Source organism: Centrocercus urophasianus, unplaced genomic scaffold (assembly GCF_019232065.1).
Source record: "Centrocercus urophasianus isolate 14NV4802_14NV808 unplaced genomic scaffold, USGS_Curo_1.0 seq_38, whole genome shotgun sequence".
Lineage (NCBI taxonomy): Eukaryota > Metazoa > Chordata > Aves > Galliformes > Phasianidae > Centrocercus > Centrocercus urophasianus.
In genome coordinates this window covers 2,708,459-2,725,184 of record NW_024884955.1, presented here as the reverse complement: position 1 = coordinate 2,725,184, position 16,726 = coordinate 2,708,459, and the positions used below count along the sequence as shown (strand labels likewise).

General features: G+C 50.3%; 1 protein-coding gene across 1 annotated transcript in view; it reads right to left on the bottom strand.

The window, feature by feature from the left end:
* Positions 1-16,726, bottom strand: part of LAMA5 (laminin subunit alpha 5) — a 79,010-nt gene that overhangs the window by 19,917 nt on the left and 42,367 nt on the right. Inside the window, exons 12-31 of the mRNA XM_042832282.1 lie at positions 15,696-15,836; positions 15,200-15,337; positions 14,662-14,796; positions 13,558-13,692; positions 11,893-12,030; positions 11,663-11,715; positions 11,342-11,441; positions 10,797-10,849; positions 10,295-10,400; positions 9,537-9,636; positions 9,141-9,297; positions 7,339-7,477; positions 4,398-4,540; positions 4,190-4,296; positions 3,375-3,528; positions 2,522-2,682; positions 1,866-1,974; positions 1,301-1,398; positions 597-798; positions 135-261 (exon numbers count right to left, since the gene is read on the bottom strand). Of these exons, the coding sequence (XP_042688216.1) occupies positions 135-261; positions 597-798; positions 1,301-1,398; positions 1,866-1,974; positions 2,522-2,682; positions 3,375-3,528; positions 4,190-4,296; positions 4,398-4,540; positions 7,339-7,477; positions 9,141-9,297; positions 9,537-9,636; positions 10,295-10,400; positions 10,797-10,849; positions 11,342-11,441; positions 11,663-11,715; positions 11,893-12,030; positions 13,558-13,692; positions 14,662-14,796; positions 15,200-15,337; positions 15,696-15,836 (2,496 nt within the window). The remainder of the gene's footprint in view (positions 1-134; positions 262-596; positions 799-1,300; positions 1,399-1,865; positions 1,975-2,521; positions 2,683-3,374; positions 3,529-4,189; positions 4,297-4,397; positions 4,541-7,338; positions 7,478-9,140; positions 9,298-9,536; positions 9,637-10,294; positions 10,401-10,796; positions 10,850-11,341; positions 11,442-11,662; positions 11,716-11,892; positions 12,031-13,557; positions 13,693-14,661; positions 14,797-15,199; positions 15,338-15,695; positions 15,837-16,726) is intronic.

The following is a 16,726-nucleotide window of genomic DNA, read 5'->3' as shown; positions in this document are numbered from 1 at the left end:
AGATGAGTCAGTCTTTCTTCACATTTGCAATCCCTGGAGAACCCACTATTAGCTTTTGGCATGAAAAACTTTCTGGGACTCCTCTTTGAGGGCTTCTGCCCAGCAGCTTTTCCCTGGAACCTTGCCCATCTCACCTTGCCAGATTCGCCCACCGTTGATCAACACTTCCACAGGGAAGGTGGGATGGTTGGGTTGGTAGTAGTGCAGAACAAAAGCGTAGCGCCCCAAGTTCTGAATCCGGCTGTTAAACATAACAGCAGCCTGGCCCCAAACACAAGAACAGAGTCAAAAAAACCCCCCACATCAGTGATTTCTGCCCCAATTACCCAACTGTCTCATATCAGTCAGACTTTTGGTGAATCCACCTCCCAGCTCTCCACTCTTCCCCCTTAATGGCACCACCTGCAAAGCTGCTCCTGGAAGCCCAGAGAACCAAGCAGGGTAGAATGGAGGTAAGACAGAGGAGCCCGTGGGAATTACAGCTTCAGGCACAAGGTTAAAGTCCTCGTTAAATTCCAAAACTACTCATTGCTGAATTGGTAAAGCTACAGAAGAAAGAAGGAAAAATCCAGCCCACCCTATGTTGATGCTGCTACCTGTGGTGGCTGCAAGAGGATGAGCTCTGTGGTGGAGTCCATTGCTGTGGGAGGCCGAGGTGCAGGCTCCAGTGGGACTCCAGCTGGAGCCACAAGGACAGCTTGAGCCAGGGGGACATCAGGGGCAAGAGGCAGAGCCTGGGCCCCCTCCAAAACAACTGACTGGGAAAGCTTGAGGAATCTTGAGGGAATGCAGGAGCTGCTGCAAAAGGAGACAATGGGATGTAAAGAGAGGATTTGGGGATCCTGGCAGGAAAAGCACAACCTTGGCATGGCGGATGATGAAGCATGACTGATGAGGGAGAGCTTCTTACTGGGACCTGCAGTTCTGTGACAAATGCTTAGCAGTAAGGACAAAAACCTTGCAAAGGCTTATTTCTGTGCATATATTATACATACATGTCAAGAATTCAGCAAGTACCTCTTGCTGCATGCAAGCAAGGACAAGAAAGCAAGCTTATTCATGGTGACTGCTCAGTACCTGCCACAGGAGGCAGTGTGGAGCCCAGGGACAGGGCCAGCCACCTGGCTTCCAGCCCTTGTTCCAGCACCGCCTGCTTACTGGATGACAAGGCGCTTCACCTCAGCCTCCTATGCCACCGATTTCTTTTAGCTATGTCAAAAACTTAAGAAGCTGCAAAGCTGAGGGAAATGGAGTTCCAGACACATTCACACTAAAATCCTGAGGGTCTTCAGACTCTTACCTGTTGGATGAGAACATGCCATGGACACTGATGCAATGCACCTTCGGCTCGACGAACTCCATGGTGAACTGCTCAGCAGGAACAAGGTGCACTTTGTGCTGCCACACATGAAAAGGAGACACCCAGTTACACAACAGCCTCTGGGAGCCTACAGCGGCTTCTGAGTGCACCATCAGAGCACCAAACATCCCCTCATCAGACTCTGGCAAACACACAGCAGACCACACCTATTTCCTGCCTCTTCTTCCCTGGTGTTTAGGAGCTCCTAAGGTGTTTAGGAGCTCCACTTCTATCTCCATCTAAGCAACTACGAATGTCTCCAAGTAAAGTGGGAAGAAGTACTGTCATGTTGCTGCACAGCTCCTGCAAAGAGCAGCTTCCTGTTAGCATCTTCTCCCAAATCCAAGTCCTCTGATCTATTTCCAAACATGCTGCTGTACACTCTCTCCACCTCGGACTGCACATGACATAGATGGAGATCTAGCATCCAGCCCAACCAGAGCCAGGTACTGCTCCCACCTCTCCTTGCAATCTGTTAACAGCAACTTGTGAGAGGGAGCCTCACCAGGAAGAAGTCAGCCAGGTCAGCGATGAACCGAATCGTGGCCTCTGAAGTAAGTTCAAAAGTTGCCAATCTGCTCTGGGAATCCACAGCAACCCCTCGACAAAGGAAACTGTGAGACGAAAATAGATTTTGAGCAGGGTCGTGACACATTTCTTGTCTTGCCAGCTATATGTCCCAGAGGCATTTAGACAAAATCCCTGTAAATCTTTTGATGCCTTTTCTGGCAGGTTTCCCAAGGACACCTCAGACATTTGTTTCCCACTGCACAGTTTGCAGCCTGAAGTCAAACACTTCTATGGTAAGGGGCATAGTTTGACCTTCACCACTGGCTCCAACAAATCTGCCTGTAGGCCATTCCCCAAACCAGGGCCCCTACCAATGTACCCAGTTGCAAATAGGAGCAATAGGCCACTTGGCAGAGGTATTACAGGACCCTGCTGGCACGATAATGTGCCAGGGATGCCACGCAGTTCCCAGGGTCAGCCAGTCAGTAAAATCCACATCCAATTAGAACCAGTTTGGACACATGCAGCTTAGATATACAACATTGCAGCATTGCTTTCCTTATGCCATAAGGCAGAAAAAGCTCAATCAAGGAAGTCTGCCCTGGCCAGGTCACAGAAAGACTGAACTTAGTATCTCAGAGCTCACCATACCTGTAGACACACGGGTAGAAGGTGAATGTGCCCTGCTGCATGGCTAAGTGCGGTGAGCTGATGGCAACACCCACCGGATGCAAAGCATTGGGGTTGGCATACTCCACCACCAACACGTATTTTCCAGGTTGGGCAACAGGCAGCGACAGCTGGACTTCCACCTGGAGAACAGAGACACAGCTGGAGGAGGGGGTCCTGTCCCACCTCCCATAGCGAGGACACGTGATGCCTGTGTTACAAATCCTCTGCAGCAAACACTGGAGTTTGCACCCCACTGCTGCTTGCGCCCCTCACGGGAAAAGACACACAATGGCATTTGTGGCATTCCAAGTGATCGTGAATTAAAAGGTGTTCACAGCTCTGGTCCTCAAATCAATCTCCCCCTTGCCCCTGTGCAGCAGCTGCTGCTGAGTGAATCAGGGCAGATCAAGCCATACTCAGAAGCACATGCTACTTGTTTGCTTGGGGTGATCTGTTCCAGCTTTACACCCTGAGGTTTGTACCCCTGTGTCCAGCTGCCTGCAGAGTGTCTTCACCTCTGTTACCTGCATACTGTAGACTCTCAGAGAACACTCTAGGGTACAAGCCAGGGCTGCAGGGGACTGAGAGGATGTGACAGCCCTTACCATGTACCATGCAAGTACCATGCAACCTTTGTAAGTTGTTTGTATGCAAGGCACTGCTTTTGGTCTTGAGGAACAGGGCATGCAAGCACAGCCCCAACACTGATAGAGCAACTGAGGTGCACTTGGGTGCAACATCCTTTTGATAACCTGCCCAAGTGTATGCAAAGCACTGGACAGTGCAGAGATGACTGCCACCATGCAAGAGATGAAGCAGAAGTGCTACTCACATCATTGCCACTGCACACTGCCATCCAGGGATGGGAAGGGGTGAGCTGCTCCATGGGACAGCCTCTGGGTAACCTGTTGTCCAGCCTGCACACCGCATCCACCCCTGCCACAGCAGGGAAGCCATCCAGAGACAGGTACTTATACAAGAGGCAACTAAAAGTATAAGAATTTGAAAAGAGCTTTTGTTATATAACAATTGTAAGAGCCAAGGACACACATGAAGACTGCCCTGCCCAAAGAAGCATCTCGAGTAATTGCGGTGCAAGACCATTTGTTACAGGACCAGCAAGAACAGTCAAAACAAAAAACTTCTCCCCTTGGAGTGTGCTTTATGCTGAGGAGTGCTGCTATAGTGGAGAAGATAGGTGATGTCCAGAACCCACCCAGCCTCCCTACCTGCATGGACAGAGGGGTCCTGGGCAGCACAAGCAGATGCACTGTGATGCTCTAAGCACTGACCAGACTCTGCCCATTCTTTTTAAACAGTCCAGCAAGCACTAACTTGTAGCCATTTTCCAGCACTACTGACTGACATATACGACACTGGGAATGTATCCCAGCACAGGAAAGGGCTATGGTCTTACTGTGTTAGATCTCCAGGGCCTGTAAGAACACAGATTGACTGTGCCATGGATGAGGCGACCTGTGCATGGGACTTCTAGGCCAGTGCAGGCTCACCAGACTTTATCAACTATGGCAAGCACTCCACAAAACAATTTTACTGCATCCATACTCTCATCAGATGTACACTATTTTTCTAAACTCCAGACCAAGAGCTGAGTCCCACATGGCACAAAAATACAGAGATTCTTACTTCTGGGTGGCTTGTTCTGGGGCTGGCTGGTATGTACACGGATCCGTGACCTTTAGCTGCAGTATTGGAGCTTCATAGTATGAGCTGGGTAGCAAGACCAGATAGTCCTAGGCAGAGAAAAAGGAGAGTGAGTTCCATGTAGGATACCTGTCCGTGTAGAGCTGCTGAAGCTCCTCGTGGTAGATGGAACACAGGGGCTGGTCCTTACCAGCAGCACACCCTCTGCTTCGACAATCAGAGACCAGGTGTTGGGGTTGAGTACGAAGGGCTCCCCAAAGCTGTTCTGGGGGACAGTGACAAAGGCTGGCTCGGTGCTGGGAGCAAAGACAATCTGCTTGCTCTGCTCTGTACCTGGAGTGGGAGGGACAAGAGGCTTTGAAGGCACTGGGGAGGGGATAGAAAGTCTGGGGCTGCAAATCAGAGCCTGCGCTCAGGAGAGCAGTTCTGTAGTGCAGCAGGGAGCCCTGGGCTGCTGCTCTCTTGGTGCTGCTGTAAGATGCCCCACAATCCCACGTTGACCCATAACAGAGACATCTGCTCTGAATCTACTCAGTAGCTTAACAGGAAAAAAAATATTAAAATCACTGTAATCCTTAATGCTAATCCACAGCTCACAGTGTGCTCTGCATACCTGGACTGCAAAGCGCAGAGTATTCCATGCCAAAGAACATTCTTCCTGCTAGAGAAGGAACTCATTTGTGAAGAATTTATTCTGAGACAGACAAAAAGAATTGCCCAGATACATTCTTCCTTAGGGATATTCTGGTCCCAAGTCCACCGGCAAGTTAACCGTCTTCTCGCAAACTCTCAGACTCCCAGCCTGTGCTCCCATCCTCCTTGTCTGCCATGGACTGAGATTTAGATAATGATTTTAACCTGCAGAGTGCAGCTGAATAGCTCCTTGGCTCAGCTGACACATTCCTGTAGCCATCCTATTCATTAACTTTGGACGAAAAAACAGCAGAGCACCTAGAAGCAGACCGCCTGCCCAGCAGTTTCAGGAGGGTTTTTAAGCACATGGTTAAGGGGGATTCACTGAATATGGAGCTGATGACATGAAGAAGCGGAGAATGCCACACGCTGACTGTCTTGGTATTGTAAATGGACATCAAGGCAAACTGCAGAGGGTCAGAAACTAAAGCAAGGGCTTTTGCTGCTGCTGGGATGAGTCAGCCTCTCCTCGTGTGTGCTAGAGCTGCAACAGCCTGGTTTCAGCTGGGGCCAAACTCTCACTTTCACAGATGGGAAGCAAAGGTGAGGATGTGAGGAATGAAGAGACTTCCCTGAATAGGTCATGGGGCAGATTTCTTGACGAGCTGAACTTTGAGAAAACTCCTTTGAGAGCTTACACAACTCAAACTCAGATGGGTTGTGGAGGTGGAGAGGGAAGAACTGGCCAGTAGACCATATGCTTGGAAAAGGCTTCCCTTTTCACAAGCCACATCTTGCTCATCTTCTTCAAGCAGAGAGATTAAATGGTCAAATATGACCTTTTATCTTCTTTTCCGGCTGCTTGTCTTTTACCACTTGCCCACTCCACCCAGGCAGAAGGTGGCCCAGTATTTCTCAGGCCAAATGGTCTATGAAGGAAGCTGCTCTCCTGGATCCCTTTGCTGGTGTAGCAGTCCAGCAGTTTGCCTTTCAACACTGTAAAAAATCAAACGCTGCTTCTGAGCAAGGAGAGAAGCACATCATGGGGCAAATAAGCTCTGCTGCTGGACAGGAAAGTTCAAATACTTCCTGACTTTCAGTGGGATCCTCAAGCATGAGCTTCATTCATGCTCCTCTCAGCTTTCTGCTGTGTAATATGGCTGGCCTTAAAATTACCAGCTATTTTTCCCCTCCAAAAAAAAAAAAAAAAAGAATATCTTGGCATTTCAAACTTTGTATATCAGATCAAAGGCAAAACATCTTCTACGTCAACTCAAGAAAGAGGACAGAACTTCACATACAAATAAATTAATTTGCTGATGTCAGCAACCTTGTACTGTGCAAGTGCAGCAGGATAATGTGGCTGTACACTTCACAGAGAGGCAAAATCAATCAGCCAGCTGTGCCCTAGGGTGCTTGCATGGCTTCAGGTCTGGACCCACACAATTCTGCTCGCACAGATTCCCAAAATAACTGATGCCCAGGTCTCTAGGCTTGTTCAGCCACCTTATTGTGGCTCTTCTTCCTCTTCAGCAGCTTGTATCTTGGTAAGAAGCTAATCACTGGAGTGCACTGCCTGTGTAACATGCAATTTCAAATCAAAGACTTCCAAAGACTGTGATGCCAGCAGCATGTTTTAGGAGATGCACAAAGCAAGGACAAGCTTGCACACATCAGAGTAGCTGCTAAGACTATGTCCAGCTGCCAAAGTTTGGATCCCATTGCCAGCACTTGGCAGATTCTGGTTTTGTGGAAACTCAGCTCAGTTCTGCCTGGGGCACTGCGGTGACTCTGCCCCTTGCTGGAGAGACTGTATCTAGTTGTACAACAGCCTTATCCACCAACAGTCTGACTGATAACAGTCCTCAACGAGTAGCTCCACAACTGGAGACGAGCTTTCTAATGCTGTGTTAAATAAAGGAGACTATAGGCTCAAATCAGCCTTTGAGTTGGAAGGGCAGATCTAACAGGTAAAGCCATATGGAAGTGTCTTCTGCAAAGGATGATGAAGAAGGTTGCCTGGAATGGGGAGGAGGTGGCGATGGTGCAGGAAAGCAGAGCAGTCTGGGATCCTTACCTCTCCTTCGTGGCTGATAAGCTGTAATTTTGCCATATACAGTGGCCCCTCCTGAATTAATATACCTCAGGATGACATGGAACAGATAGAGCTCTGCCTCCTTCACGTTTACAGTGACTCTGATTTTATTCTGCAAAAAGCAAAAAAGCACATGGGGCACACGTCACTGGGAGGCCAGCTCCTGGCCACTCACCTGCTCTGCAGGGGAGCCTCACCCACCTGCCTACCTGCCTGCCTGCCTGCCTGCCTCTCTTCCCCCTCCCCACCATCCCATGGCACAGCACTGGCCAGCCACCTGGGATGGGCACACTCAGGATGGGCACACGTGGGACAGTCACACCTCAGACAGGAGAAGGGGCAGAGGAGCAGTGTCGCAGCGTGGAATGCTCTGAGTTAGTCTAGAAGTGAAAAATGCACTTACAGTTGCCACAAATATTAAACTTTCCTTCCTCAACGACCGAGACCCTCCCTTCAACACTGGCGGACCCCCGGCTGACGTAGCGGAAGACGAGGCGGAAGAGGTCGGGGGAGGTCACATTGAGAGTCACCACTACCTTGGGCTGGTGGGAGAGAGAAAGGGGAGAGAAGCAGAGCACACCTTCAATTACCTCCACCGCTGACAGCCACCAGCCCAAGCGCAGCCGCTTGGCTCACTGCTCCCAAAGCGACATGCCACAGCGCAAGAAGAAGACAAGCACCTGGCCCTACAGCCCCAGCACGGGCACCTCACAACGACATCCCCTGCAGGGCTGCCTGCAGAGCACGCGAGCTGACAGTGGAAAGGGGTGGGAAGCCTCTGACCGCGCCTGGAAAGTTCTCAGGCACAGCAGGGTTGTTCAGCTAGGCTGGTACACGTGCCAAGTCAGAGGAGAGGTTTTAAGAAATCCTTGCTTTTCTTATGCACGTAATGCTTTTTGGCTTTGTGACATAACCAGCCAGCAGGTAGCAAATGCTGAAGCCACTGCTCTTGTGCTTCCACATCTCTGATAAGATGCCAACAGAGAAGACTGCAAATGGAGTTCACTCCTCATCCCCAGGAAACTGCAAGGCTGAGAACCACCGGTGCCAAGGAAATGCGTCATTGAGCGTGCATCAGTCCTCTGCCTATCTGGATACTGCTGGGGAAGTCCTAATTTAAACAGATGCCTTAGGTAACACTCACTTTGAAGAGGCCTAAACACCTGCTTGAACAGCCCTTCTGCTTATGGTGGAAAGCAGGGGGCATGCCTGGGGAGACTCCTAAGGAGGGTTGTGCTCCTGGGAGCTGCAGTTATACACCCACAGGAGAGCAAACTGGAAAGACCTTTTAGAATGCAAACTACAGGAGAGAACTGCCAGCAGATAGCCATGAGTTTGCCCTTCTATCAAGGCCTACTTCTATCTCGGTGCCAACACTGGATGCAAAACAAAGCCAAGAGCTTGAGCATGAGCATCATCCTTAAACTTTAAAGGCTAGAACTTTCTCAAGGGAACCTACAGTAGGTACTGCCCAGCTCCTAGGTACAAATTCAATGGAAAAGAGTCAACACCTCTGTTATTTCACTTAAGTGTGAAAAAAAGTAAAGAAAACTGAAAGTACACACACCAGAATAAGGAACCTTAAATGGGACAAGACTGTAGGAGAACAACTGCCCTGCACTCCATCCCCAAACACACACACAGGTGACACTTCAGCAGGTGCCATGCAGAAGAAGAATCCAATGAGAAATAAGAGAGTCAAGAGATGAAACAGCTTAATCTCTGGGGCTTAGACAATTCCAGGTTAGTGTAAATCATATTTATGGCAAACCATCTGTCAGCAAGAGCCGAAGCTGAGGTCTGAGCTGAATATGGAAGCAAAGAATCTGCTTTATTTTTGGAAAAATGTGAGAAGGTTATGCGGAAAGATGCAAGAAAGAGCAGAGTCAGAGGAAACAGCCGCAAGGAAATCCCGAGACAGTGTTTATAGACATCCCTGTAAGCAATCACCAAGCGACCACCTCTGTCTAACCGGATTAGGATGTCAGGGGACTCCCAGTTTAGGATCTTTCCCCTCATCAGTCTATGCCGTCCCCAGAACTACAGGAAATATCTCCACAAACAGGCTATATATACACTGTGCTGTTTATGTTGGCTGCCACGTGGCTCTGAGAGGCGCTTGGAGTAACAGACGTGTGCCAAAAACACGTCAGCTTTCTGCTGGCTGCATCCTCCCCAGGGGGAGCTGGGCTGGGACCAGTGTACCTGGATGGAGGACATCTGTGCATATCCGCGCCAACTGAAGCCCTCAAACTCCAGCGGGTTGTAGCCGAAGCGCACAGCCCGGCCGTCCGGCGTGGTCCCTTCCTCCAGCTCAAATTTCAGGTGGTGAAGGTCAGGGAAATAATGATCCCGCACGGGTCTGGGGAAGAGAAGGAGCACCGTGACTTTTATCCGCAGGGAAAGGCTCCAGACTCACCCAGCTCACCCCCCAGCCCCTTTCGCCTCTTGAGCTGCTAGTTTCAGACGCTTCACGCCTTCGCTGCAGGCAGGAGGACACCTCAGCTAACGCGTGGCTGCCATCCAGTCGACCAGGTCCCCACGCAGGACACACCAGCACCAAGGGATGGGCACGAGGCAGGGCCCCGAGGTGCAGCTTACTGAGTGCAGGTGGGCCCACGCATGTTGTGCCGGCAGCGGCAGGCTCCGCTCCGCTCCTCGCAGGACGGCCCCAGCGACCCACCGACGTCGCAGCGGCAGCCTGTGGGCAGGAAGCGCCTGTTTACATTCCCGCCACGCTAACGAGCTCCTGGTCCCTAATCAAAGGCGCACCCCAGCGGGTGGGGAGGCCGGGGCCACTATTTTTATTCCATTGTATCCGTTTTCATATTGGCCCCAGCCCCGCTTGGATCAGCTCCTCTTCCACCTCAGCGCCGAGCTATTTGCAGATATCCAACGGCTGCGGGAGGAACAAGGTCTGCAAGCCCTCACAGCCAGGCACCGCAGCACAGCGGCCTTGTTCCCTCTTCCCAACCCTTCCGGGACTGTGTGGGCCAGCCGACGGCGGCCGGATCTCCTCCTTCTCCTCTTCCCATGGTCACGATGGAGAGCAGCCAACCCCACGTGTCCAGGTCCACCTGCTCCCAACAGGAGGAAGGGGGACAGCTGCGAGGACACGACCACCGGGCTCCCATCCCTAACCTTAAGGACCTTAACCAGTGGTAAAAGCATGAATTTGGGTTTCCAGATACCCAGTAAGATCCAGCACATGTTCTAGGTCACAGTATGCCAAAAAGAAAGAGGTGGGACGTCTGCTCCTTCTCTCCAAGGCCACCAATCAGTTGAGGTATGCAGACGCTTGCTCCAGGTTCATCCTGTGTGCCCCCCTCCTTCACCTGACATGTCAGAAGGGAACTCACCTTGGCAGCCAAAGTAATTTGCGTTCTCCATACTGAAGAAGCCATCTTTGCACGTTGAGCAGAACTGGCCACATGTGTTCGGTTTGCAGAAACACTGCCCATTGCCCTAGGAGAGAGCAGGGATGGGAGCTGATTCCCTCTCATTGTTCCTCATGGCTGAGCCGTTACTCAGCTACGTGGGTTCTAGTCAGAGGTGCTGGAGGAACATTGTGAGTTTCATGCTTCCTGTGTGTGGGTGGGCCAGATAAGGGCCAGATAAGTGCAACTGCCCAAAAATTCAGGCAAACAAAAATCCAGGCATCCTGGGCCAGACCCAGAAATATTTAGGTGCCTAATTTATGACAGGTCTTAATCCTACGTTGTCATGCAAGCACAGATTGTGGTGTGACCTTTGAGAGTTCAGCGTCAGGATGGGAGTCTCCAGCAGCTGCTGGGAGAGCTGAAACACACCCAAGACAGCACAGTTTCAGATGTGCCTGGAGGCACAGAAAAGCAAACCCACCTGCTGACACTCTGCAATTCCACTGATGGTGCCTTTGGTCTCACACTTGCAGCCTGAAGAGGGGAAGAGGAACAAGAAATTCAGAAGAGCATTCAGCACCTGAGAAGAAGCCTGATGGGTAATCATTACCCACCATACCAGAGGACACTGCCTGGGATAACAGGACCTGGGAGCTGGTCAAGTAGAGGGTAGCATTGCACATGAGCTCACTTTTCATTTTGGACAGTTATTATTACAGATACAACTGTCAAAGACATTTTACTTTTCTTCACATTGGGCCATGAAAGTCTAAGTGTGCAAGGTCTTCCAAGGGGGCCAAGAACTCATTGCACGAGCTCTGTGTTCCACTCCAAGCAAAGGCTCTAGCCTTTTCCCTCTCCAAGAGGTGTCCCAGGTACCTCCAACATTGACATATCTCATGGTAAGAAGGAAGGAAAGGTATCCCTTCCATCCAAAAGTGGTGGCCCCCACTGGCTTGGGTTTGAATCTTGTATCATTACAATGTGGAAAGGACTTTTTGGGGTTGTGCGTTGCCATTTCCTTACTCGTGCAGCCATAAGGGTTATCTGGAGTCAGGTTCCAGTACAAGGGCTTGCATCTGTCACAAGCTGGGCCTTCAACATATGCCCGACATGCACAGGAGCCCTGGAGAAATGGAGGAGAAAAGAGCAGGTGAGAATTTATGTAACAGTGGCTGAACATAGTGTCTGCTACCCTACAGTGAGCAATGGCTGCTTCTAGAACTGTGCTTTAGGAATGATTTGGCCCAAGTGAGAAAAAGAGGGATCATGCTAAACAAACAAACAAATAAATAAATGAATGAAATGGCCTGCAGAGGTTGGGCAGGTTCATCTGATGATACTCACTGGGGCCAGCGAGGGATCTGAAGTCACTAACCCAGCTGGGTTACAGGAGCCCACTAGAAAAGAGAGGCACGAGGAGGGATTTATAAAGAGACAACTCACATCCTGATTGCTCCTCAAAGCAGTCATTTCTTCACTGACATAACCGTTAGGGAACGACATCCCATTTACCAGCACCACACCATGTCCAGAACCCCAGGGTCCCTGTCCCAGGAGGAGAAAGGAGCTCCTACCTTCACAGTGTGGAAATCCATAGGCGCCCGGCACGCAGCTGTCACAGCGCAGCCCCGTCACTTTGGGCCGGCAGCTGCACTGCCCCGTCTCCTGGTCACACGTGCTGTGCAGAGAGCCCTCCCTGGAGCACTGGCATGCTGCAAAAGAGGGGAGAGAGGAACTGCTGGGCTTGCAGGGCACAAAGACTCCTGCATTCAAGGCCTCCCTCCAGCAACCTCTTTTGTCTGCCTGACCTTCACCATCACTGAAGTAGTCAAAAACAGGTTATAAATAACAAATGCACTCATTCTTTCATCTAGTAAAAAAAAAAAAGAATAAATCTTTTAAGGAAAACAATGTTTTCACATTTTTTATCAGAGCCATTCACGTACATCTATGTGTTTTTCAGTGGCGGGGAGAGAACTTTTGGTTAAAGAAAAGGGAACGTGTGATCTCCTTCCAAAACGATCAACAAGCAACGACAGATCTGCAAAAGCTCATTTGCACCCAGGCTCCAAAGAGCAATACTCAGCCATGATGCATGTGGGCAGCATATCCACAGCACAGGACCACGAACAGCCATGGCTCTGCTGGGGGCGAGGGCAGACTGATGGCTCTGTGCTTCCTGCACAACCTCCTGCAAACCACACAGCAAACCTGCTGCCATATCACATGAAAGGTCAGCGAGCTGCTGGGGAGCTGCCCCTGCCCTCCTGGCACAGCCAGCACTCCTTAATTCCCTTCCCTGCTCTGATGCCAAGGGGGATATGGTACAGCAAAGCACTGTTAATTAAACAACAGATTTTTTAAAAGCCAGGTTTTCCTCTTCTTTCCCTGCCATGATTCCTCTACTCCCCTGCAATCTGGATACTGCTTTAGAAGAGAAAAAAAAAAAAAAGACTACTGAATTCCTATTATACCATTTCAGCCATGCCTTCAGCCTCTTCAAAGGCATATTGCCGGCATCAGCAGTTGCAAGGAGTGCTCTGCCAGCTGGCTGCAGCTCAGGCATCTACATTTAGTATGGTGCAAGAGGGTGACGATGCTCTTTTGTAGCTTCAGGGAAATGGTATCACAGATTATTTTTTTAATGAGCAGTAAATTCTTGCTGGGAGACATAAGAATACATCTGGCTTCCAGTCAGGCTGCCAACAGGAGGGAGATGGGGACACTGCCCAGAGCTGGAGAGGGCCATTCAGAGTAACCAGAACTCAGCCCTGGCACCAGCAGGAGTGATGCAGTGCCCAGAGAAGTCACTGGAAAGCTCTCTCCTTGAATCTGGGGCTGACATGAAACCCCAAATTCTGATCTTTCAGAGAGGGAGTCTGAACCTATTCATTATCTGTAGGTCTGTTTCAGAGGCCATATATCCAGACTGAATTTTATTTCCAACCAACCAAACAGACCCGAGCTCTTGCTGTTAGTGACAACGAGCTTGGAGAGACAGAACTGCACAGCCTCTGGGGAAGCATTCCTTAGAGATGTTTCCTCACTACATAGCATGCCTATCAGATGAGATAGCCAGGTGAACTGTGCACAAGAAAATTGATTCCTGCTGCAAGAGCCGGTTATATTCATATATAACCCTTGGAGCTGCATTTCAGAAAGGGAAACCATTACTAAGCCAGTAACAGCAGCTATTCCCTTCCCTCCCCTAAGATCCGCTCACAAGGGTGGTTACTCACGTGTGCAGCTGGGGTACCCGTAGAAGCCCAGGGCACACTGGTTGCAGGTGTGCCCTGCAAAATTCACATGGCATCGACATTGGCCGGCTGGGCTGCAGTTGTTGTCCACAGCACCCCGGGAGTCGCAGGAGCAAGCTGGAAGAACAGGACTCTGATGAAACGCCTGAGCAATGGCCAAGCACTGCAGCTCTCAATTGTCAGTCGCTCCCACACAGATTAGTTATTTATACAAAAAGAGTTCATTTCTTAATTCCGCAGAGACCTGGGGAATACCTTCATCTAGATCACAGCCATACCAGGAAAATGACTCTGAGAGGTGGTGAATTTGTTTTTACAGCCTATTCAATGCACCTTTTAGCAAGTTAATGGACAAAAGCATGTGTCCAACCCATCAGTTTAATGTTTTTGTTGCCCTCTTTTTTAACATTTTAATTAAAAATATATATATTTTTAAAAAATTGCCACTTATATACATTAACTATGTTATGTTTTATATATGGTCCCATGCAATTACTCTTCACCCAGTGCAGCCCAGGCAAGCCCAAAGGTTGGAGACCCATGAACTAAAGAGAGACAAGAAGGTGTAAGCTGGGACATTTGGTCACAGCTGGGTTGTGATGAGGAAGTGTGACTAATAACAATTGCTCCTCCTCCAGGCTTTGGCATGATCCATGACCTCCAGAACAAGCCCGCCAAATTCTTACTGCAAATTACATGGGTGATGTTGAGAAGCATCAACATTCTCCAAAGAAAGGCATGTTTTTTCATTTCCAAAGAAAGGGGAACGTGACAGACCAGCTGGAACTGAGTGTTAATGCTCATTTAAATGTCCCATGTGAATAACCCAAACTTGAGGCACACTCTAGCAATTTTTATAGCTGATGCACTTTGAGCAGGGAGCTGGGTGGGCTTCTCTGTTCCGCATTCAGCTGCACATCCTCACAAGGAAACCACCAGATGTGATCCTCAGCTGCCTTGCCAGCACGGCCCCAGCTCGTTCTCCTTCAGTTGGAGCAAACAGCTCCCCTGACAGATGCTTTGGGGAGACAGAGTGCCCTGACTGGAGGCCATTCCCATCCCTTTGCTGCTGCCGCAGGTCCTTACCATAGCAGTGGGGGTAGGAGTGGTGCCCAGAGCTGCATTGCTCACACCGTGGCCCTGTGAACTCAGCCTTGCAGAAACATCTCCCGGAGGAGTCGCAGCCTCCCGGCAGCGTCCCAACAGCACTGCAGCCACACACTGCAACAGAGGGAAAACACCTTCTGATTTCCAGGAGCAAAGCTTGTGGCACAACAGGGCATTTTCTGAGGCTCTCAAACAGCCACATAAGCATTCAAGCTGTTTGATCTCTGCCCATTTTTCCATGTCCTCCAAAATGCCCACACAACCACTTTCTAGTCTTCCTCCAAAATCCTACCAGAAGACGCTGGCTTTGCTGTAATATCTACCCTACAGCTGGCAAAGGCAAACTGCTGTTCTCACACTGACTGCCTCTGTGCCACCCTGGTCTTGTGCTCATTTTTGGGCATCCTTTCTCCAGTAAAACATCTGTAGTAAGCAAGGCAGAGATCATCTCAGGGTATCTGCTGCACACCGGTCCATTCATGGAACCCACCCAGGCCTGGGGAGCACAGATACTCACACTGGCACAGGGGGTAGTTGAAGTAGCCAGGGGCGCACTGATCACACGAGTGACCTTCAAATCCTGTTCGACACAGGCACTGTCCTGTCTCACTGTCACAGGTGCCATCGTACTGACCCGGGCCAGAGCACTGGCAGGCTGGAAAGCAAAAAAGGCACTAGTTAATAAACAGCTTCTTAAGCGTTTTCCCCTCCTAAGAAAGGAACCAAACTCCTGCTTCCTCTGGGCTGGAAACTGGAGAAACCACAGGGGACAGAGCTGACAGCAAATATGCCCAGCCCAGAGCTCATATCCATATGGAATTTCTCAACAGCACCCCAGGGCTGGGAGGACACTAGAGGGTCACGATTGGGTGGAAAATACCAGCAAAAGTCCTGGGAATTTGTCACTTGGAAGTGAGGCTGGAGAATTCCTTTCTGCAGAGTGAGTGGAGGGTGGGAAGAAGCAGGGAGGTGAGCAGGGGAAGGCACGGGGCTGCTAACCCTGAGTCACTCACGCTGGCAGAGGGGTCCATAGTGGCCTGGAGTGCACTGGTCACAGTGTGTCCCCTGGAAGTTGGGTTTGCACACACACATCCCCACCCGAGGGTCCTTGCGGCAGGCATTGCCTTCTGTCCCACCGGCATAGCAGTCACAGTCTGCAGGGGGGCACAACAGGCAACATGAAGAGGACAAAATGCAAGAAAACAGCTCACAAGGTTTTCCCCTAATAACCTTCGTATCAGATGCAAATGTTTTAACCAAAGCCTGCTTAGGTGAGCAGCACGGCTGGCTCGTGGGGTCACAAGATGGCTGGGAAATCTCATCATCACACAGTGTGCAAGGTGCTGGTCTGGCAGCAGGGCAATGTACAGAGCAGACTAATGCTGTCTGCACAGCTCACTCAGGGCTGATTTGGCGAAGCACTGCCAAAGAGCTGTGCACAAATTACCATGGATTTCAGCTACTAAGGGTGAGGCATTGGCTCCTTCCCTGCTGAATTCAAGCCCTTCTCCCTGTTAGGGCCCTCATCCAACTCAGCAACAGTATGGGTGATGGGCTGAGGGAGAGAAGTGCAAAACTTGTCTAGCAAGCAGAGGCAGGGGGAGGCAGGGAAATGAGAAGGGAAGTGAGAAATTCCATCTCAGAAAAGAAAAGCCTGCCTGGAAGATACAGAGTTTAGAGTATCAGAAGGAAGGAAAAGGTTATCTGCAGCACAGTGGGGAGCATGAGACAGGGGAGGACACAGTGGGAAAAGAGAAGAAAAAGGACAAAGGAAGAGATCAGCTGAGAGGGGCGACTGTCAGAGAGGAGGGAGGTGCAGGGGGGCATGGCTGAGAATTCCAAACAACAGAGAAAGCAGCTGTCCATACACGCTTCCCAGACAGTTGCAGCAGTGCTGCTCTGGCTTTGTGCAGAGAGGCTGTCAGCACAGACCCACCGTGCCCTCCAGCCTACAGAGAGCGACAGCATGCATGGCAGGACAGGTCTGTATCAAAACCCAAAGGCTGAGATCAGGGTGAACACAGCTTGAATTCCAGCTCAGCCA